This window comes from Cetorhinus maximus, chromosome 21 (genome assembly GCF_964194155.1).
Source record: "Cetorhinus maximus chromosome 21, sCetMax3.hap1.1, whole genome shotgun sequence".
Taxonomy (NCBI): Eukaryota; Metazoa; Chordata; class Chondrichthyes; order Lamniformes; family Cetorhinidae; genus Cetorhinus; species Cetorhinus maximus.
Genome location: NC_135899.1, coordinates 19,976,307 through 19,999,237, shown reverse-complemented (window position 1 = coordinate 19,999,237; position 22,931 = coordinate 19,976,307). Strand labels below are relative to the sequence as shown.

Sequence of the window (22,931 nt, the reverse complement as noted above, 5' to 3'; positions counted from 1 at the left end):
ATCCATGAAGCACAGAGGTCTGTGAACCCTCTAAATTCTCTGTATCTATCTCTCGAAATACTTTCTTGAAGTTATGGTACTTTTTGCCTTAGTGTGAGCGACTGCAATCAGGAACGCATTTTAAGGATCTGGATCTCACACCTTGTTTCACCAGAGGGTTTGTAATCGGCAGCGAGTTCAGACTGGAGAAAAGTGCAATAGAATCTCGATCCCACCGATCTCCCCCTCCTCTCTCCCTCCCTCTCTCTCTCTTTCTCTCCACTGTCAACATTCCCTGGAGCCCAACCCGCCCTCGACAGGTTTCAATTATTCCCCTCCGTGCTTTAACTTTGCTTTTCTCCCTTTAGACTGGGCGTGTTATTTTTACTGTCCTGTGTGAAAGTCGCGAGGACATAGACGACGATGGAATAATAATTGCCTGAGGATCGAAGTGAACGTTATAAGAAAAAAGCTGAACTGAGGGTGTGCGGCAGCAACATCGAAACTGAAAGTGGTTTGAGTCAGGAAGTGCTGAGTGTGAACATGGCTTTCAGAGAACAGGTCCAGAGTTTGACCGAGGAGACAATTTGTTCCATTTGCCTTGATTTCTTCACTGATCCGGTTTCACTGGAGTGTGGACACAACTTCTGCCGCTCCTGTATCACCCAGTGTTGGGAAAAGAAGGAGAAAAACTCCTGCCCGGAATGTAGAGAGGAGTTTCCGGAAAGAAACCTCAGGGTAAATCGGGCCTTAGCGAATCTGGCCGAGAAAGTTCGAAAATTAATGCTGGATCCGAAAGAGAAGGAAAGCAAACTTCACTGTGAGGAACATCAGGAAGAACTGAAGCTGTTTTGTGAAACTGACAAGAAATTGATCTGTGTGATTTGTAGAGATTCGCGGGAACACAGAGAGCACCGCTTCCTGCCGATTAAAGAAGCTGTTGAAATCTACAAGGTAAAAGGGGATATATTTTCTAAGTTGATAGTTTTATCACATTTTCATGGTCTAACACTTCAATTCTGTGATTTTCTCTCCCAATCCCAGGGTCAGCTGAAATCTTCCTTAGATTCTCTCACACAGAAGAAATCGGCGGTTCTAGAAACGGAACAGAAACAGAAGCGGAAGATTTCCGAAGTCAGGGTAAGGTCTCCCTGTGCTGGTTTTCTGGGATCTCGGTCAGTTTTGCTCCCTTTATCGCGGGACATTAATTATGTTTCACATTTCATTTGATAGGAACAGTCGAGCAGTCTGCAGACCCACATCACATCCGAGTTCACTAAAATGCACCAGATTCTCACTGAGAAAGAGCAGCGACTACTCAGAGATCTCAGGGAAGAAGAGGAGAGGATTCTAGAAAGAATGGAGAAAAACCTTCGAGAGATTGAAGAGAATTTAAATTCTATTGAGGAGAAGCTCTCAAAGTTGCAGAAACAGATGGAGCAAAAGGACGAGTTGATATTTTTAAAGGTGAGGGAATATATTGCGGGTCAGTTCAATGAAACTTCACACAGTCACAAAGTAACTGATAACTGTGGAATAAATATAGAATTTACTGAATAAATAAAAACGGAGTTAAGCACATTTCTGTCTGTTTCGTGGCAGTTTTGCGGTCTCCCCGAAATAATCGGCTTCCACATTGTCTGTAGATTCCCGAGAATACCTGTAACCTCCAGAGAATGAGTTTTCTTGATCTTCACACTTGCTTTGTGATTATTTCCGTGTTGCCAAGTTTATTTTTCACCTGGACCGCCCATTGTAATCCAGTTCCAGTTCATGTTGTGAGTGTGTGGGTGTGTCTGTTACGGTGTGTGAGAGTCACTGTGTCTGTGAGCGGGACTGATGTTGAGTTCCAGTTTATTTGACTCTCCACAACCTTCCTGCCAAAATACATCACTTTACACTTCCGTGTTGAATCTAACATGCTCTGAGTCTGCTCATTTCACCAGCCGCCCTGTTTATGTCCTCCTGAAATGTGTGCAATTCTGGTTACCTCATGACAGAAAAGTAATTGAATTAGAGAGGGTACAGAGGAGATTTACAAGGATGTTACTAGGACTAGAAAATTGCAGCTATGAGGAAAGATTGGAAAGGCTGGGGTTGTTCTCCCTGGAACAGAGGAGACTGAGGGGAGATTTGAGATATACCGAATTGTGAGGGGCCTGATAGAGTGGGTGGGGAAGGGCCTATTTACTTAGCAGAGAGGTCAGTGACCAGGGGGCACAGATTTAAAGTGCATAGAAAGATGAGAGGGAAGATGATGAAAAACCTTTACACCCAGACGGTTATGGGATCTGGAACTCACTGCCTGTAAGAGTAGTAGAGGCAGAAACCCTCAGCTCATTTAAAAGCTGTCTGGATATTGACATGAAGTGCTGTAAACTGCAGGGCTGGGGATCAAATGATGCAAAGTGCGATGAGGCTGGGTGGCTTGTTTTTCATCTGGCGCAGACAGGATGGGCCGACTGGCCTCTTTCTGTGCCGTAAACTTTCTATGATTCTAAATCTGTTACTGTGCTCCTCACTGTTCGTGATTCATTTATTTCAGGAGGAAGCTTGTCGGAAGAGAAGGTAGGACATGTTTTCTGCTGAAACTCTGCACAATTTGGTAAAATAACTCAGAAAGGTTTTGTTATGAATTTCTTTTCTACTTACAATCGCAACATTAAAGTGGCGTTCATCGGGCGACAATAACTCTGCTTATGGTTTAAGCACCAGTCTTTTATTGTTATGACATGTTTTATTGCAGATATTAAATTAGATTTCATATAACTGGTCCACATGATTGTATTAAATTGCAAGATGCCATGCCGTCCTGAAGTGCTCACTTGCAGGCTGCAGACTGCTGTTGGTGCGGCTGTGGCCTTCCGACTGACCCTGAGAGAGCCACACCGTCCATGTTTCCATGGTGTCGACCATCCATGTACCTGCAAGGCTCCTGACCAAACCCAGACAGTCACATGTTAAGTGGGAACAGGTTTTGTTTTTATTCCAGTAATGAACCTTGACCTGTATCCTTAACACCGACAAGACAGACCCAGCAGATTTGGCGGCACTGTGGTATAAAGTTTGGAGGGAGTTGCCCTGGGAGTACTTAACATCGACTCGGAACCCGATGAAGTTTCATGGCATCGGGTGAAATATGGGCAAGGAAACATACTGATGATGACCACGTAGCAACCCGTTTGCCAACACCCTCCCCCCACCCCTCCCTCACATACTCTTTGGCTGATGAATCAGTACTCTTCCATGTTGAACGCCACTTGGAAGAAGCACCGAGAGTGGCAAGGGTGCAGGATATACACTGGATCGGGCACTTCAACGGCCATCACCAAGAGTGACTCGTTAATGGAACTCCCTCCCTAACAGCACTGTGGCTGTACCTACACCACATGGCATGCAGCAGTTCAAGAAGGCAGCTCACCACCAACTTTTCAAGGGCAATTAGTGATGGGCAGTAAATGCTGGCCTAGCCAGCGATGCCCACATCTCATGAATGATTTTTTTCATAAAGCGCCACTACTGGCCGAGCTGGCTATGTCCCAAAGGACATAGCTGCTAGACTGGGTATGTGGCAGGTGATGAGGTAACCAACACGAGGATAAAAACGTACTTGATCTCATCCTCACCAATCTGCCTACCGCACATGCATCTGTTTATGACTGCAGCAGTAGGAGTGACCACCGCACAGTCCTTGTGGAGATGAACTCCTGCCTTCACATTGAGGATACCCTCATTCAAAACTGGGCATCCATGAGGCGCTGTTGGCCATCAGCAGCAGCAGATTTGTACTAAACCACACTCTGCGACCTCATGGCTCAGCATATCCTGCACTCGACTATTATCTCCACTGGGTTTGGTCAGGAGCCTTGCAAGGAATTAACCCTGGTTGAATAAGAGTGCAAGAGGGCATGCCGGAAGCAGGACTATGCATGCCTAAAAATGAGGTGTCAACATGGTGAAGCTACAACCCAGGGCTCCTTGCATGTCAAACAGCGGAAGCAGCAATGGATAGACAGAGATAAGTGATCTCACAACCAATGGATCATATCAAAGCTTTGCAGTCCTGCTACATCCAGCGTTGCATGGCGGTGGACAATTAATCGACTAACGTAAGGAGAAGAGTTCACAAATACCCCACCCTCAATGATGGGGAGCCCAGCGCATCAGTGCAAACAATTAAGGCTGAAGTATTTGCAACCATCTTCAGCAAGATGTGCCCAGTGGATGACCCATCTCGCCCTTCTCCAGAAGTCCGCAGCATCACCGATGCCTGTCTTCAGCCAATTTGATTCACTCCACGTAATATTAAGAAATGGCTGAAGGCACTGGATACTGCAAAGGCCATGGGGCTTGACAATATTCTGGCCATAGTACTAAAGGCTTGTGCTCCAGGACTTATCGCACCCCTAGCGAAGCTGTTCCAGTACAACTGGCATGTACCCGGCAATGTGGAAAATTGCTCAGGTATATCATGTACACAAAAAGCAGGACAAATCTAACCTGGCCAAGTACTGCCTCGTAGGTCTACTCTCGATCATCAGTGAAGTGACGGAAGGGGTCTTCAACATTGCTATCAAGTGGCACTTACTAAGCAATAACCTTCTCACTGACGCTCAGTTTGGGTTCTGCCAGGGTTGCTCAGCTCCTGACCTCATTTTAATCTTGGTTCAAGCATGGACAGCAGAGCTGAACTCCAGAGGTGAGGTGAGAGTGACTGAACATTACATCATTTGACCGAGTGTGGCATCAAGGAACCCTAGCAAAACTGGAGTCAATAGTAATCGGAGGAAAACTCTCCACTGGTTCGAGTCATAACTATCTCAAAAGAAGATGGTTGTGGTTGTTGGAGGTCAATTATCTCATTTCCAGGAAATCACTGTAGGAGTTCTTCAGGGCACTGTCTTATGCCCAACCATCTTCAACTGCTTCATCATTGACCTTCCGTCCATCATATGTGGTCAGAAGTGGGGACGTTCGCTGATGATTGCATTATGTTCAGCACCATTTGTTACTCCTCAGATACTGAAGCACTGCATGTCCAAATGCAGCAAGACCTAAACAATATCCAGGCTTGGGCTGACAACTGGCAAGTAACATTTTCCCCACACAAGTGCCAGGCAATGGCTATCGCCAACATGAGAGAATCTAACCATTGCCACTTGATATTCCGTCGCTTGCTATTACCATTACAGAATCCCCCACTATCAACATCCTGAGGGATACCATTGAGCACAAACTGAACTGGACTAACCATATAAATACAATGGCTATAAGCACAGGTCAGAGGCTAGGAATCCTGCGATGAGTAACTCAGCCTGCCCATCACCTACAAGCCACATTTCAGGAGCATGATGAACTTTCCACATGCCTGGATGAGTGCGGCTCCGATAACATTCAAAAAGTTTGACATCATCCAGGACAATGCAGCCCACTTGACTGACACCCCATCCACAATCATTAACTCTCTCCACCACCAACGAACAGTGGCAGCAGTGTGTACCATCTAATAGATGCACTGCAGGAACTCACCATGCCTCCTTAGACAACACCTTCCAAATCCATGACTGCTACCATCTAGAAAGACACGTGCAGAAGATGAGTGGGAGCACCACTAATTGGAAGCTCCCCTCCAAGCCACTCACCATCCTGACTTAGAACTATATCATTATTCCTTCACTGCCACTGGATCAAATTCCTGGAACGCCCTCTCTTACAGCACTGTGGGTGTACCTAGACCACTTGGACTGCAGGGGTTCAAGAAGGCAGCTCACAACCACCTTCTAAAGGGACAGTTAGTGATTGGCAATAAATGCTGGGCTATCCAGCGAAGCCCACACCATGTGAATGAATGAAAAAGATCAACGCAACAGCAGAAACGTGTTTTAAGATATAAAGGAATATTTCCACCAAACCACAAGGAGATATTAATACCAAAGATGAGGTACATTTTAAAATGCCTTAAAGGAAGAAAGAGAAATAGAGAGGCAGAAAGGTTTAGAGAAGGAATTTCAGAGCTCAGGGCCTCGGCAGATGAAGGTCCAGCTGCCAATGGTGAAGCGATTAAAATCAGGGATATTCAATTGGCCAGAAGTAGAGGAGCGCAGGTGTCTCGGAGAGTTGGGTTGATGTTTTCAGCCTTTGCTTTTATTCTACAAGCTTTGTTTGTAATAGAGCAAGTGGACAGGCTAAATGTTTATCTTCTCCTGTGATCTGTGATATACAAGCAACTAATTTGTTATCAGGCTGTGGGCCTTAGCAGGACATGAGTGTTTCCATCCTCTGCCCTTGCATTTCCAAGTTATCTTTTGCTCAGTTATAGAGAGAAATTTCACTTTCTATCACATTTGTTCTAATATGAAAAATGCTGAAAGATATGCATTATGGGGTAGCTTCACCATTTAAATCATGTCTAAAATGCTCAAATGGGATGAATTTATAGCATTAATTCTTTAATATTTACAGGATTAGTGATGACACTCCGAAACTCTCAGTAGCAGATGTTGCAGCCCTGTCTATCGGAAAGTACATAGGACCTTTACAGTACAGAGCTTGGAGGGAAATGATCAATTCCATTGACCCTGGTAAAACTTTTATATTAATTTTCCTAACTATAATTCCAGTTGTGAAGGAAATAAATGAGCTTCAAAGTTCCAGGGGTGTGGGGGAAACAGGAAATCCAACGTTCCTCCAGTGAGGGGTTGTGGTCGTATGATCATCATAAGATTATAAGAAATAGGAGCAGCAGGAGGCCTTTTGGCCCATTAAACCTGTCCCGCCATTTGATAAGATCATGGCTCATTTAACTGTGGCTTTAACTGCCCTTTTTCCCTGTTCCCTATAGCCCTTAACTCCACTGTCATTCAAAAATCTGTCTAATTCAGCCCTGAGTCTATACAACAGCCTGGTCTCCATTGCTGTCTGTGGAACAGAATTCCAAAGGCTAACATCCCTCAAAGAGAAGAAATTCCTTCTCATCTCTATCTCAAAAGGGAGACAGACCCCTGATTTATAAACTATGTCCACTGCTTCTAGATACCCTCACAAGAGGAATCATCCTCCCACTATCAACACTATCAAGCTCCCTCAGAATCACATATGTTTCACTAAGATCACCTCTAATTTTTCTAAACTTCAAGAGTATAGGGTTAAATGTCTCAACCTTTCTTCATCAGACAACTCCTTCATCCAGGAATCAGCCTAGCGAACCTTCCCTGAACTGCTTCGAAGACATAAATATAACTCCCTTAAGTAAGGAAATGAAAACTGTGAAGTGAAAGTCAACATTGTCCCAGAGGACCATCGGCTGCGCTCTCATTAGAGAGAGACGACTGGTGGTGAGTTTAACCTGAGGGTCACCACACCTCAGGTGTGGGGTGAGGTTGAAAAGGCAGGGCCTTCATGGATGTTCAAAACCTCCCCACACATGAACAATTCCTCCCCCTCCCCCACTCTTTAGGTTAAAGTCCTCTCCACAGACCTAGTTGTACAATTTGCCAGGACACTGGTTCCAGCGTGGTTCAAGTGAAGGCCATTCTAATAGTTTCACTCACTTTTTCCCCAGCGTTAGTGCCAGTGCCCCATGAATTGAAACACATTTTTCCAACACCAATCTTTGAGCCACACATCCAATTCTCTGATCGTATTCACTCCATGCCAATCAGCTGATGCCTCAGGCTGAGATTATTACCTTTGAATTTAGTGCCTAACTGCACATACTCTCTCAGTAGAACCTCTTTCTTAGTCCTATCAATATGAGTATCCACGGGGACTATAAGAACTGGATGCTTTTCCTTCCACTCCAAGTTCCTCGCCAGCCCTGAGAGGATTACTTTGACTCTGGCACAGGGCAGGCAACACAGCCTTTGGAATGCATGCACTTGCCTGAAGTGAAGAGTTTCTATCCCCCTAACTAACCTGTCCCCTACTACAATGACATTCCTTTTTGCATTTGGATAGCTTCCTGCACCACTGTGCCATAGTCAGTTTGCTCATCCTCCCTGCATTCATGCTCTCGTCCACATGAGGTGCAAGGGCTTTGAATCTGTTGGGCAATTGCAAAGGCTGGACTTTCTAACCTGACTTTCTTCCCTTTCCCTGACCACTGAACAAATCGGAATACCTAAGGGTGTCACTGCCTCCTGGAACAAAATGTTCTGGTAACTTTACCCCTCTCCAGTGCATTGCACTGTCCAAATCACGGATTCCAGTGGATCAGCTCAGAGCTGAGGTTCCTCAAGCTGCAGACACTTACTGCAGATGTGGTTGCCGTAAATCAGACGGGTAGCCTCTGGTCCCCACCTGCTGCAACTGCAACACATCACCTGCCCATCTTTATTTCATTTTTATCTAACTGATTCGATTTCAAGTGGCTCTGGTGGAACGCAAACAGAGGATTATAAGCATTTTATTGCTGTGTAAGTGCCACTTGATGGCATTGTCAACATCACATTCTACAACTTGCCTGAAGATTGAGAGTAGACTGTTGGACCATTGATTGTCCACATTGCATTTGTCCTGCTTTTTGTCGGCAGGATATACTTGGGCAATTTCCCACATTGTCGAGCAGATGGCTGTGTTGTAAGTCGACTGGAACAATTTGGCTATGGGTGTCACTAATTTCAGAGTTAAAATCTTCAGTACTACAGCTGGGATGTTGTTAGTGTCCATTGCCTTTGCTGTTTCCAGTGAGTTCATCCCTTACTTGTGATCATGTGCAGTCAGTTGCCTCAGCTGAAGACTGGCATCTATGACATTGGTAACGTTGGAAGGAGACCAAGATGGATCATCGAGGTCATTGTTTCTCCTGCAGCTGTTGCCCTGATTTGAGATGTGGTGGTTGCCACGAGTACTCAATCAGTGTTAAATCTGCTATGTGAGTGGCACGGATGCAGTTTTAAGGCTAAGAGACTGAAGCTCTACGCTGTCTTCTTAACAGTAGAAAATCAGAGGCTGCACATTATTCTTGACTGCAAGAGGGATTTGGGTGTAATATTAAAGAGATGTTTGTGCATTTGCCTAAATCCTTTGTCGACCGCACATGGAGATTTTGGTGGCGTGCTCGTCTACTTTATCTCCATTATCAAAGGTGGCAGTAGGCCTCACATAAAAGGTTTGCAACCATAGAATGATAGAAAAGTTACGGCGCAGTAAGAGGCCTGCGCCAGCCAAAGAAAAAAGAAACTAGCCGCTCATTTTAATCCCAATTTCCAGCTCCTGGTACATATCTTTGCAGGATACAACACTTCAGGTGCAGATCCAGGTACCTTTCAAATGAGTTGAGTATTTCAGCCTAAATCACCAACCAGGCCAAGACTTCCAGACGCCCATCACCCTCTGGGCGCAAAATATTTTCCTCATTTCCCCTCTAATCCTTTTACCAATCACTGTAAATCTGTGCCCTGTGGTAACCAGCATCTGATACAGTTCCATCACAACGTCTTTGCCTTGGACTTAAATACCTCATCCAATAAAGAAAAGCATTCCATATGGTTTCTAGACCACTGTACCCACTTGTACTGCCACCTTCCAGGATATGCGGCATGCACGCCAACGTTCCTCAGCCCCACCTCAAATGCATTACACACACTTATCCGGATTGAATTCAATTTTTCCACTCAACAAAACCATTGATATAATTCTGGAGATAACAGCTACCCTCTACACTTCCAACTACAGGGAAAATGTTTGTGTCATCAGCAAATGTCCCAATCATACCTCCCACATTTACGCCCAAACCATGAATATATGCAACAAGCAGCAAGGACTCCAACACTGAGTCCTGTCAATCACCACTGGAAACCATTTTCCATTTGCAAAAATATCTATCGACCATTACCTTTTGTTTCCTGTTGCTGAGCCAATTTTGGATCCAACTCACCACCTTCCCTGTGACCCATGTGATCTCACTTTCCTGACCAGTCTGCCATGTGGGACCTTGTCAAATGCCTCACTAAAATCCATGTGGACAATGTCTGCTCCACTACCCTCATCAATCCTGCTTGTTGGTTCCTCAAAAATTTCGATTAAGTTAGTAAGACATGATCTTCCCCTACACAACCATGCTGGCTATTCCTGATCAATCAATGCCCTTCTAAGTGACACTTTATCCTGCCTCTCAGAATTGATTCCAATAATTTGTCCACAACTGAAGTCAGGCTGACCAGCCTATCATTTTCTTGCCAATCCCTCACAACCTTTTTAAATAATGGTACAATGTTCAAAGACCTCCAACCATCTGGTACCTCACCTGTCTCTAGTGAGGATTGGAACATAATCCTCAGGGCATCCATTATTTCCTCCCTGGCTTCTTTTAACAACCCAAGATACAATCCATGTGGTCCTGGTTATATATCCACGTTCAAGGATGTCAGTTCCTCCATTACTTCCTCTCTCACTATACTTATTTTATTTAATATTTCACACTACTCCTCTTGAACTAGAATGTTTGCATCATCCCTCTCTTTAGTGAAGACTGAGACAAAGTACGCATTGAGAACCCTGCCCACATCCTCAGCATCAACGCACAGGTTACCATGTACATCTCTGATAGGCCCTACCCTTCCTTTAGTTATTCTTTTGCTCTTAATGTACTGGCAAATCTCCTTAGGGTTTTATATGATTTTACCTGCCAACATTTTTGCAAATCCTCGCTTTGCTTTCCTAATTTACATATTTACTTCACCCATGTACTTTCTATACTCCTCTAGACTTGCTTTTTGTGACTGCCATGAGCCTTCTTTTTTTGCTTCATCTTGACCTGTCTGCTTCTGTGTAACCTGGGGGCTCTAGATTTGTCAGTATCACCATTCTTTTTATGGGGACATGTCTCCACTGTGCCCATAGAATCTTGCTTTTGACAACATTTTCCCGTCTAATGACTCTACCCAGTCCACTTTCGCCAATTAACCTCTCAGCTTTGTAAAATTTGTCTCCCCCCAATTTAGAACTTTTATCCCTGCTTTCTATTTACCCTTTTCCATAATGGTGTTAAATCTAACTGTCTTATGGTCAGTATCTCCAAAATGGTCACCCACTGCTACTTCATCCACTTGCCCAGGTTCATTTGCTAAGACTAAATCTAGAATTGCGCCCCCTCTCGTTGGGCTTGTTATGTGCTGGCTAAGAAAGTTCTCTTGAATGCAGTTCAAGAATTTTGTGCCCTCTGTGCCCTTCACACTGTTTGCATCCCAATTCATATTAGGGTAGCTAAAGCATCCAAATATTGCCGTCCTATTGTTTTTGCACTTAGAAATTTGCCTACATATTTGCCCCATTCCACCATTTGGGGGCCTGAGTACACTCCTAGTAGTGTGCCTGCCCCTTTTTTATTTCTGAGCTCCACCCATAGGGCCTTATTTGATGCTTCATTTTGGATGTCATCCCTCCTTTCAGCTGTCATTGATTCTTGAATCGATAATGCTACACCCCCACCTTTTTTATCCCCCTCTCTACCCTGCCTGAAAACTCTATATCCAGGGATGGTAATCTGCAATTTTCGCCCCTCCGTATGCCAGGTTTCTGTTATGGCGATGATATCATGCTGCCATGTGTCTAACCAAAGTGCATTGGATATCATTGAAGGATCATTGCTTGTTTAGAGCACGAGGAGAGGGAGTGTCGATTGGACCTGTGCTGAGGACTGTGAGGAGATCCATGTGAATGATCAGCAGCTTTAACTGTCCTGTGCAGGGTCCATGCAGGAAAGAAGTTTTCCTTGACTGTGGGTGTCACAATGACAGATCACAGTCTTCTACTTAAGCTAAAGTCCATCTGAGACTCAGACTTGTAGGGGTCTCTGTGACTGGATGGTCAGGGGCCTTGCACCTCAGCAAAGCATAGTGCAGGTGAGGCACTCAGTGAGAGGACTACAAAGTAACCCCTAAACTTGTTGGCATGATAAACATGTCAAAGGATATGCGATTATGATGTGTGAGTGGTGACTGGCGGGGGTGGGGGGGCGCAGGAATATGATAATTTCTCATCAATATGCATGGAGCAGCGATTTATAGGGGTCAAACGTTCTCATGTTGCTCCTCCCTGTCTGGTTATGGTTGAAAGAGCTCTCTGCTAGGTCGGCTCCCCTTTGAGAGCAGGTGTCAGGGTTAGCAAGAGCCGGCCTCAGGGAAGTCAAGATGGCGGCCATTGGCCTGGCCACAGGTGTATCACAGGCGGTGCTCTTATCTACAAATGGGTGAAAGGCAATGCTGGAGGTGGCTTCGTAGATCCCGGGATCTATCTGCCAGCTTCTCCACAATGAGCTGCGGCCATAAGGGCTTGGAGGGAATCCAATGCTGGTGGCATTGAAGGTCACGCCCGCCTTGAACTTCTTTAATAATGGACCCATCTAGGGCTTCACTTGGGATCAATGCGTCAGCTTTCAGTCAGTGACACACAAGTGTATTCAGAATGCCCAATCAGGATAGTGCATCTCTGGAAAGTTTAGATTTGACATTCCTTCCAATCTGTCGTGTTCAGGACTTTGTCAGTGCATTGCTGAAATCACAATTCTACTTACAGGTGCCTGAGGTTGCAGGAGATGGTGCAGATCCTAATAAGCGCATTTGGCGCCAGGGTTCAGCATTTTATTATAGTTGAGCACATGCAAGGCTCAAACCAACAGCAGGGAAGATGTCACTACTGCAATTTAATTCTGCTCTCATAAATAAAGGTACATTTGCGAAACCTATGGTCAGTAAACAAGAAGGTGCTGGGGCCTTCCAGCCTCCAAAGGATAGAAAACCAAAAAGTTCAACAAATGTCCCGGAAGCTTACTCTGCCCGGAATCTGGTAACTATCAGATTGGTATGGGCCTGTCTACCACATCATATTCCAGCTATAGCCTCTGCATGTGATTTGGCCACATCCTGGCCCTCCCATCCCCTTCATTGTCCTTCTCATCGGAGCAGACATCTTGCTTCCCCATGTCTCGCTCAGGCAACACATCCCCATTTTGTATCACGAGGCTGTGCAGGGTGCAGCAGACAATGATGATCTGAGACATTCTCAGTATGGGAAAGCACTGCCTGAGCCATCCAAACATCTGAACCTCATCTTTAGGAGCTCAATCATCTGCTCAGTCAGGGACCTGGTGGGGGTATAGCCATCATTGTATCTCCTCAGCAGTACTCTGCGGGTGGTGAACTGGCATCATCAGCCATTTTTGCTTGGGGTATTCCTTGTTCCTGAGGATCCTGCCCGGCAATCACCGAGATAGTTCCTTTAATACCCTCCACTACCCTCGAGACCCTACAGAGAGACCATTGCCTTGGTAACATAGAAAGACTAAACACATGAGCCCTTGTCAGGCATGACCATTCAGTTGGGGGTATGGAGTTTTGGAGTCATGAGTTGGCCACCACCCGTGCTCCTTGGAGGCTTCCACCTCTTTCTCTCCATTCATCCCCGCCTCTGACTGCAGCTGATGGCGAATGGACAGAATGAATGGAAGCTCCATACCTTGCTGGGATCTCGATGTGATGAGATGGGCATAAACCTGCTGACGTGTGGGCTTCACCATAGAGGGGAGAACACGACTGAGCATGGATGACATCCAGTTACCTCATAATTATTAGGGTGTCCCTTTAGTCGGCCATTTGCGCTGACCTTGAGCACCACCCACCAAAAAGACCTTGCTCCCACTTCGAGGCATCTTACTTACTGACTAACTGCGTGGTCAACGCCAGATTTGAAGAATGGTGTGTGTCACCTTCCAAACTTCATCCGCCAACTTCTACCCTTCCCCCTGCCACCCACCAACTTCCCCCCATCACATTAACCCACCCAATATCAGCTTTCCACTCCCCTCTGTCATGCTTGAACCTCCCTTCGTTCCACTGGGCATTATTCTGATCCACCTCCACATGCCCTCCCGACCCTGAGATCTGATGTGTACAGGCCCAACCTAAACAACCCCTCAAAACCTTTATTAACCAACCATGCAATAATATACACTTCCAACACCAGTTGTTCAGTGAGATCCGTTTGTCGGAGCCCATTCCCACGTGGTCAGTCTGCTGAATGACTTCTCCTGCACGACTTCCTGTGACTGATCACGTCACGCTTTCCTGGCTGTCCTTGTGGCTGTGGCTTTATATCCCTTTCTGACCCTGGTCCCTTGATATATAAGTTAATACCTTGATTCGGGTCATCCAATTGTGTTTCATGCCTTATCAATCCCTCCACCTGCATGTGGTCATTTCCTGCTCTCAGCAGGGGATATCTCCAGGTTTATGCCAGCTATGGATGTAATATCTGTATCTTGATAAGGCAGTAAGAAAGCTATTCACACATATCCAGAGAGGCCATTGTCTATGAAAGTTGCTGTAGATGGAGTGCCTGTTGGTGAGCCACCACCTCAATGACATGTCCTGAAATGTCTGTGTGTTTAGTTAAAACTGTCTTTATTTTTAAACAGTTGAAAAAGAGTTTCAGAAAGAGTAAACCTTGTTTGGATGGTAACGCAATATGTGAAAATCAGACAGTAAATCAGTAACCCAGCTTACATCGTGCTCAATATCAATCTCCATCGGAGTTAATGGAAACAGATATTGAGTGGAATGTGTTCCAAGCTGCTACTTCAGTGTTGTCCAAGTCACACAACCGTCCATGACAAATTTCAACCCCTCCCTCTGTGTCTCCATGTCACCTTGGAGCATCTGCTGTTGACTCTTGATTGCCTTCTGGATGAGAAAATCTGGATGGTGAACATGTCCCTCGTGTGCAAGTGCACGGGTATAGAAAGGAGCAGTTTCAGGTACAGTGTTTGCACCAATGAGCACGTCAAATAGGACTCTGGAGGAGTAATTTCTGCATTTCTGGGCACCACACTTTGGGAAGGATGTCAAGACATTGGAGAGGGTACAGGGGGTACTTACCAGCACAATAGCACTGATGAGGGACTTCAGTTTACAGGGTAGTTGGATAAGCTGGTAATGCTCTCCCGAGAACAGAGAAGTTTAAAGGGAGATTTAATGCAGGAATATGAATTATGGGGGCTTTATTGAGCAGATCAGGAGAATCTGTTTACTCTGGTAAGTGTGTCTGTAACTAAAGGCTAAGATTTAAAATAATCACCAAAAGAATTAGAGGGGTAATGAGCAAAAATGAAATCTCACAGACTATGTTCATGATCTGCAATTCATTATCTGAAAATGTGGATTTCATAGGAACTTTCAAAAATGAATTGAAGATGTTCTCAAATGGACTAATATGCAGGGATCCGGGCAAAAAGCTGGACTAGAAGATTAAATTGGACAGCCTGCACAAGTACGATGGGCTGAATGGCCTCCTTCTGCACCATAAGATTCCGTTATCTAGTCCAACTCATAATTGGGCTGGGATGTTTTTAAGGGACTAGGGCAGTCCCGAAAACAGGCGTTAGGCGCCATCCATCTGCTAATGTTGGTGCTGTTTTGGACTCTGTCCAAAAATTGGGATGTCCTGAGACTCAAGCCCTGAGCCTTGGGTTTCCTGGACATGGATGTGGGCGACAGTGAAAAGCTGAGCACATTTATTTTCCTGTTTACAATATGGAGATGGGGGAGGCAGCAGTGTTATTCTCAGCTCCTCAATGCTCCTGTCCACACTGTATGACACAATGCCCACCCCCCTCCCACTGCTGTCTGGCCCCTTCACACTCTACGCTCACCTACCCAGTGTCTCCCCAATATCACCCACCCAAATCTGCACTTGCTCCTCCCGCATCTCTGCTCTCTCCCCTCCCCCACTCTCTATACTCGCCACCCACTCCCTCTAACCTCCCCCCACCTGTCCTCCCTTCCTCGATTTCTTGCTCCCATGCACCCTCTGCCTCCCCCCCTGCAGATTTTCCTCACAACCCTCCTTCCTCACCTGCTTTCTCTCTCATCTCACTTTCCTGGTCCCCTGCTCCCCTCCACCTCCCGTCCCGTGGCCTTTGTTCTTTCTCTCCGTCCATTCCTACACATACTCCACTCCCCATCCATCCCCTCTCTCACTCACTTCCCTCCAGTCAGTCTTCCCTCCCCATTCCGCACATCTTCCCTCATCTTGGTCCCATACTCTCCCTGTCCTCCCTGTCCCGCACACTGTCCCTCGCAACCCCCCCTCTTTACCCTCCAGCTTTCTTTCTCCCCTCCCTCTCCCTTGCTCTCTCTCCGCTCCACCTCCCAACCTCTCTCCACTCCCCCTTCCACCATCTCAGCCCTCCCCTTCCACCATTGTCACTGTCCCCTTCAGCTAACTCTGGCTCCACTCTGTCCACTCATTGACCACACCCCCACCCCTCCCAATCTCTCACTCCTTCATCACCCTTTCTCCCTCCCCTCCCCCTCCCTCTCCCCTCTCTCTATTCACACGTTTTTTCTCTCTCTCTCTCCCAATCCCGCTCCTGTGTTTGGGTTGCTGAGCTGTAACTAGTGGAGTGACACAGGGATGAGCGCTGGGAACTCAACTATTTACGATCTATATCAATGACTTGGATGAAGGGACCGAATGTCTGGTAGTTAAATTTGTTCATGACACAAAGATATTAGGAATTTAACTTGTTAAGAGCACATGAAGAGTCTACAAAAGGATTTAGATAGATTAATTGTTAGTTAATTTATCGGGTAGATTATAATGTCCAAATTCATGAACTTGTCCACTTGGCAGGAAGAATATCAAGGCAACGTATTATTTTAATAGAGAGGATGATTAAAACTATATTGTTGGAGTTCTGACTGTGTATTTTCGGTGTGGAGCGATTGTAAGTTCACACCTGTGGGAATAACCTTTGTGTTGTCTGGAGATTGTAACATTTAAGGTTCAGAATGTACCAAGGGTTGATACATTCAGATCCTGTCTCAGGGCAAGGGGGGCTGAACCCTGCTGGGAGATCACAGGTTAACAGGTGAATTCAAAGGTCAGTGAACAACCATTTGTGTTCATTTGTATTGAATTAAAAGAGTTGGGAGCAGCAGCTGGTGCAGCAGCTCAGCTGAGGTGCTGGGACCGTCCCTGTGTTGAGATGCTGGAGTGGAACTGCTGTCAGCAGGTTATAATTTGCCTTACAAACTACCAGGAGACTCAGGTACAGGCCACGATCTTTCATTAGTGATTCAAGCGTACGTAGGGAGAGACAGCGTGGGGCAGTCTTGACCGAGCTGTGCAGATTACAGCGAAATCTTTTTATACACAATTAGTCACAGACTCATAATCTAATCTTGTCAATTCACAATCATATGCTTAAAGAGGCCTTCGGCTTTTGTCACTTATTTCCCGTGTGTACAGACACGCGACATTGTTCTCATCCTCGCAAGACCACCATGTCCTGCTGACTGTGCAGGAGTCTGTGCCTCCAGACTACAACAGCCACTCACTCCCTGGCCTTGTTCTTTGTTCTACTGCCTTGCCCATCATCTCCTTTCTTATTCTGTCTGAAACACATCTGCTATTCTCCCGTTCTGCTTTTCTGCTTATATTTTATTGTTACTAACAGGCAATTCTAACTAAAATTGTTTAACCCTTTCAAGATACTGGAGTAGAACTGCTCTTGGCAGGAGTAGATCGTCCAGCCCTTCCAGCCCACTCTGGCATTCAATGAAATCATGGCTGATTCACTACTTCAACATCATTTTCCTGCACTATCCCCGTATCCATTGATGTTTTTAATATGTAGAAAACTATCCATCTCAGTCTTGCGCATACTCAGTAACTGAGCCTCCACAACCGTCTGGGACAGAAACTTACAAAGATTCATCACCCTCTGAGTGAAGAAATTCCTCCTCATCTTGGTCTTAAATGACCTGCCCCTTAATCTGAAACTGTGTCCCCTAGTTCTCGACTGCCCCACCACCGCAACCAGGCAAACACCCTTCCTGCATTTATCCTGTCAAGTCCTGTCAGAATTTTGTATGTTTGAATGAGATAACCTTTCATTTTTCTAAACTCCAGAGAGCAAAGGACCCGTCTATTTAATCTTTGCTCACAGGACTGAAAGGTCCGAGGAATACTCTGGTACAAAATTTCAACACTCGGAGTCCAGATGCAATATTCAAGTGGTTCCTTTATTACACATGTGGACAGCTCACGCTGGGCAATCCAGGCGCTTCTCCACCGAGGTTCAAATGAGCACAGTTAATATATATTTTTTTACTACCAGTTACAACTTAATGGTGCTAGTTAGATAAAGGCCACAACACAATAATCTGATCATTGTGTTCTTGTACAGTAATTGCAGAGACTGGGCATTATCCTTTTGGGAGACAACAAAGAATATGCGTTTGTTCTAGACAAAAGGTTTACGGGGGCTGACTGGGTGTGTTTCGGGGCTATCAAATGGTGTTAAATGGCCTTCCCCATCTCTTGATCGAGTCATCCTGAGTCCCTGCCCATGTGTGTCTCCCATTTCCTAATAGCAAATTTACAGCTGAGCCCTTTGTACAAGTTTTTATCTTTCATGTAAGGCTGTGATTGTCTGTGTATGCTTTGGCAACCGAGTTGCTGGTCCTAGCTGGCACTTTAAAATAAATCCAAATTTTCTGCATCTTCAGGACAATCCCTGCGTTCCAGGAATTTATTTGTGAACCTTCATTACACTCAGTCTATGGCAAATATACCTTTCCTCATGTTCGGAGACCAAAGCTGCACATATTAGTCCAGATGCCGTCTCACCAAGGCGATATATAATTGTAGTAAGACACCTTTACTCCTGTAACCAAATCATCTTGCAATAAAAGCCAACATAGCATTTGCCTTCTAAATTCCTTGCTGTACCAGCTTTCAGTGACTCATGAACATGGACACATAAGTCCCTTTTATGCTTAACATTTCCCAGCCTCTCTCCATTTAAGAAATACCCTACATTTCGGTTTTTCCCACAAAAGTGGATATCCTCACATTTCTCAACCTTGAATTCCATGTGCCACATTTTTGCCCACTCACTGAGCCTCTCCAAATCTCCTTCAATCATCTCTGCATCCTGCTCACAACTGATACTTCCATCTGCAAACTTGGAAATATTACATTTGATCCCAACATTCAAATCATTGATATGGATTGTGAATGTCTGGGGCCCAAGCACCTATCCTTGCGATACCCCACTAGTCACAGCCTGATCACCTGAAAATGACCCAATTATTCCTACTCTTTGTTTTCTGCCCATAAACCAGTTCTCAATCCATGCCAGTACATTCCACCAAATTGCATTTGCTCTGATTTTGTTTGCACACCTCTGTTGTGGGACCTTATCAAAAGCTTTCTGAAAATCTGAATAAACGACATCCTCCAGTTACCCTTTCCCTATTCTCCTAGTTACATCCTCCAAAAACTCCAACAGGGGTTTGTTAAACGTGATTCCCCTTTCATCAAGTCCATGTTGATTCTGCCCAAGCTTCCCATTATTTCTAAGCGTTCCGTTATCACATCCTTTATTTTAGGCTCTTGCATTGCCCCTACGACTGATGTTAGGCTAACAGGTCTGTAATTCCCTGTTTTCTCTCTTCCTTCTTTCTTAAATAGTGGGGTTACATTTGCCACCTTCCAATCTGCAGGAACAATTCCAAAGTGACTCAAATTTTGAAAGATGACCACCAATGCACCGACTTTCTCTACAGCCACCTCATTCAACATTCTGGGATGTAGATCATCAGGTCCAGGGGATTTATCTCCTTTAGGTCCCATTAATTTCTCTTGTACTCTTTTTTTACCTAATAATATTGTGTTGCAGTTCCTTGTTGATATTTGTCCTTTGATCCTCCATTATTCTGGGGGGTTTTTAATGGTGATAATTGACATTTTGGAAGATTATGAGCAAGTTCATGTGATTTGCCTTACTCGTGTCTGTCATTAACCATATGGTTTGTGGTGTGTTCGACCGCAGTTTTCCTGTTAATTAATGTTTACCTCATGTTAATTCTTTATATTAGAATATAAGAGGTAATATTATCTGTTTGCATTGTTGACTCTTGGTTAGTAAAATTCTTCTGTTTGTTTCAAAACATGGAATCTTATGGATTTATCCTCTTAGCAAGCAACTGGGATTTCAAATTTGGTCGACTAACATAAAAAAGTTAATGGTCACTAAGCAGATCATAACCAAATTTGAGGGTCTTGCCTGGGGCTGTAACAAATTTGGGGTCTGCCCTTGCAATGTACCAAGGGAGACAGCAGAACTCTACAGTAGAGAGGGATCTGGACAATCTGGTACATGAATCACTAAATTACTTTGCAGGTACAGCAAGTGATTAGGAAGGTAAATGGAATGTTCATGTTTATTGCAAGAGGAATCGAGTACTAAACTATGCAATTGTTGCTACAGCTGTACAGGGTCTTAGTGAGACTGCATCTGAAGTCTGTGTACCATTTTGATCTCCTTACTTAAGAAATGAGATAGTTACATAAGACGCAGTTCAGAGAAGATTCACTCGACTGATTCTTGGGATGAATGGATTATCTTATGATAAAAGGTAGAACAGGTTTGGCCTTTACTCATTGGAGTTTAGAAGGATGAGAGGTGATCTTACTGAATCGTGTAAGACGCTGAGGGGATTTGACAAGGTGGATGCCAAGAGGACATTTACCTTGGAGAGGCATCTGGAAATAGGGGACAGTTTTAAAATTAGGAGTCTCCCATTTAAGACTGAGATGAGGAGAATTTGTTTTCTGTCAGAGGGTGGTTAGTGTTTGGAATTCTCTTCCCCGGCGAGCAGTGGAGGTTGGGTCATTGAATATATCCAATCAGATCAGCCATTATCTCCTCCCCTTCTCTCTTTTTCACTCTGCCCGATTTGCGTTCACCCTCCAGTTCTTGCTCGCTCTCTCTCTCACGCCTTTAAGCTCTCCCTGCTCCCCTGCACTCTCTACCCCTCCATCTCGTTCTCCCTCTCACACCATCACACTCTCCCTGCCCCCCTGCACTCTCTACCCCTTCATCTCACTTTCACCCTCGCACTCTCCCTGACCCCCTGCACTCTCTACCCCTCCATCTCGTTCTCCCTCTCACACCATCACACTCTCACTGCCCTCTGCACTCTCTACCCCTTCATCTCACTTTCACCCTCGCACTCTCCCTGCCCCCCTGCACTCTCTACCTCTTCATCTCACTTTCACCCTCGCACTCCCCCTGCCCCCCTGCACTCTCTACCCCTCCATCTCACTCTCACATCCCCACACACTTCCTGCCACCCCCCCTGCTCTCTTTACTCCACCCTCTCTTTCTTACCCACTCTCCCAATCTCTGTCATGCTGGTCTCTCTCTCTCTCTCTCTCCGGCTCCCATGTTCTCAAACCCTCCTGCTCTCACTCTCTCCCACCTCTTCCTCTCCATCAGTCCACCCACACTCTCCCTCTCCACGTTCCTGCTCCCTCCTCTGCTGCCATTTTCTCTCCTCAACTTCACCTCCCCCCCGCCTCCATCTCTTTCCAGCTCCCTCTCCCCCTCTCTCTCTCTCTCTCCCTCCCTCTCCCTCTCTCCCTCTCCCTCTCTCTCTCTCCCTCTCTCTCTCTCTCTCTCCCCCTTCCTCACACTCTCTCCCCCTCCCCAGCCCCTCTCTCTAAATCACTGACTGTGTTATTTTAACTTTCCCCCAGCTCCAGCCTCTCTGACTCTGGATCTGAACACAGCGAATCCCCGGCTCATCCTGTCTGAGGACCGGACCAGTGTGAGACACGGAGACAAACGGCAGCCGCTCCCTGACACCCCGGAGAGGTTTGATCCCTGGGTCTGTGTCCTGGGATCAGAGGGATTCACATCAGGGAGACATTACTGGGAGGTGGGGGTGGGGGAGAAGACTCAGTGGTGGCTCGGAGTGGCCCGAGAGTCTGTGAAGAGGAAAGGGAGAATCTCCCTGATCCTCGAGTCCGGATTGTGGGTTGTGGGGCTGTTTCCCGGATTTGGTTATTTAGCCGCCACCTCCCCCTCACCGACCCCCCTCACCCCGAGTGTGAATCCCCGGAAGATCGGGGTTTTCCTGGACTATGAGGGTGGACAGGTGTCATTTTACAATGCGGACAACATGTTCCATCTCCACACTTTCACCCACACTTTCACTGGGAGAATCTTTCCCATCTTCTGCCCGGGATTGAATGACGACGGGAAAAACTCGGCCCCGCTGAGAATCTGCGGGATTCAAGGTCACTAACAGATCCATCCCATAATTTCACACCGGCTCCCTGCCTCCTGCCAGCTGTAAACTGATGGGTGTGGGTCTCAGTCACAGGTGGAGAGAGAAGCCAGGTTAACATTCCGGGTATAAACCCTGTGTGGGAACTGGGAACTGAAAGATCAGCGAGGACCTCTGTAGGGCTGGGGGAAAGAAGGAGGGGGAGAGAAGAAACAAATAGAAGCTCAATTGTAGAGAGGAACTTACTGGGTAGAATGAGCTGTGAACTGCAGGAACCCGGTGACCTTCCTGCCTGTAATGTTGCTCCACAGGCGGAAGGTGGTGGGACATCAGCTTGTTTGAGATGAATCAGTTCAGTGATTCTCAAACTGGGGTCCGGGGAGTCTTTCCCGGGGGTCCAGGAAATAATTTCTCCAGAGGGTGGGAGAGAGAGAGAGAAAAGCACAAGAGGGGGAGGAAGTGAAGTGGGGGAAATAACAAGCTCCCCGCTTTGTATAAATTCCCAGGAGTTAGTGTTATTCCTGCATGAGCAGCTTTCAAGATTTCCACCCCCAAACCTCCCGAATTCTCTCCCTTCTTCACGGTGATGGACATTTCGGCTGTCATGGTTTTCAGCGGTGAGTCTGATATTTCCTTTCGGTAGGAGGGGAGGTGGAAGACCAGCTGCTGCTGTGATACTCGTCTGTCTTCAATTTGGGCTCAGACAGTGAGCAAGTGCCGTTATCATGCTGCCTGGCTTGCTGAGTATTTCCATTATTTTCTGTTTATATTAATCTCTAATTGGTTTGTTTCTTGTAATCGCGATAAAACTGTCATCTTGACTTTCTTCAAACTCTCACCATGTTTCAATAATACTGAGTAACTGGACTGGGT

The 22,931-nt window shown here is 45.8% G+C and overlaps 1 protein-coding gene across 1 annotated transcript; it reads left to right on the top strand.

Annotated features, from left to right (window-relative positions):
• Positions 1-502: 502 nt before the first annotated feature.
• LOC144695352 (zinc-binding protein A33-like) lies at positions 503-22,435 on the top strand. The gene is made up of 6 exons (XM_078566250.1): positions 503-933; positions 1,024-1,119; positions 1,213-1,446; positions 2,525-2,547; positions 6,442-6,560; positions 21,526-22,435. The coding sequence occupies exons 1-6, from the start codon at positions 523-525 to the stop codon at positions 22,074-22,076; spliced, it is 1,434 nt and encodes a 477-aa protein (XP_078422376.1). The 5' UTR covers positions 503-522; the 3' UTR covers positions 22,077-22,435.
• The last annotated feature ends 496 nt before the right edge of the window (positions 22,436-22,931 follow it).

Bases quoted from the DNA above. Each gene is read 5' to 3' on its own strand.
- LOC144695352 (XM_078566250.1), top strand. From the start codon at position 523: ATGGCTTTCAGAGAACAGGTCCAGAGTTTGACCGAGGAGACAATTTGT. The intron at 1,120-1,212 runs GTAAGGTCTCCC...TTCATTTGATAG, and splicing joins GGAAGATTTCCGAAGTCAGG to GAACAGTCGAGCAGTCTGCA. The intron at 1,447-2,524 runs GTGAGGGAATAT...CATTTATTTCAG, and splicing joins ACGAGTTGATATTTTTAAAG to GAGGAAGCTTGTCGGAAGAG.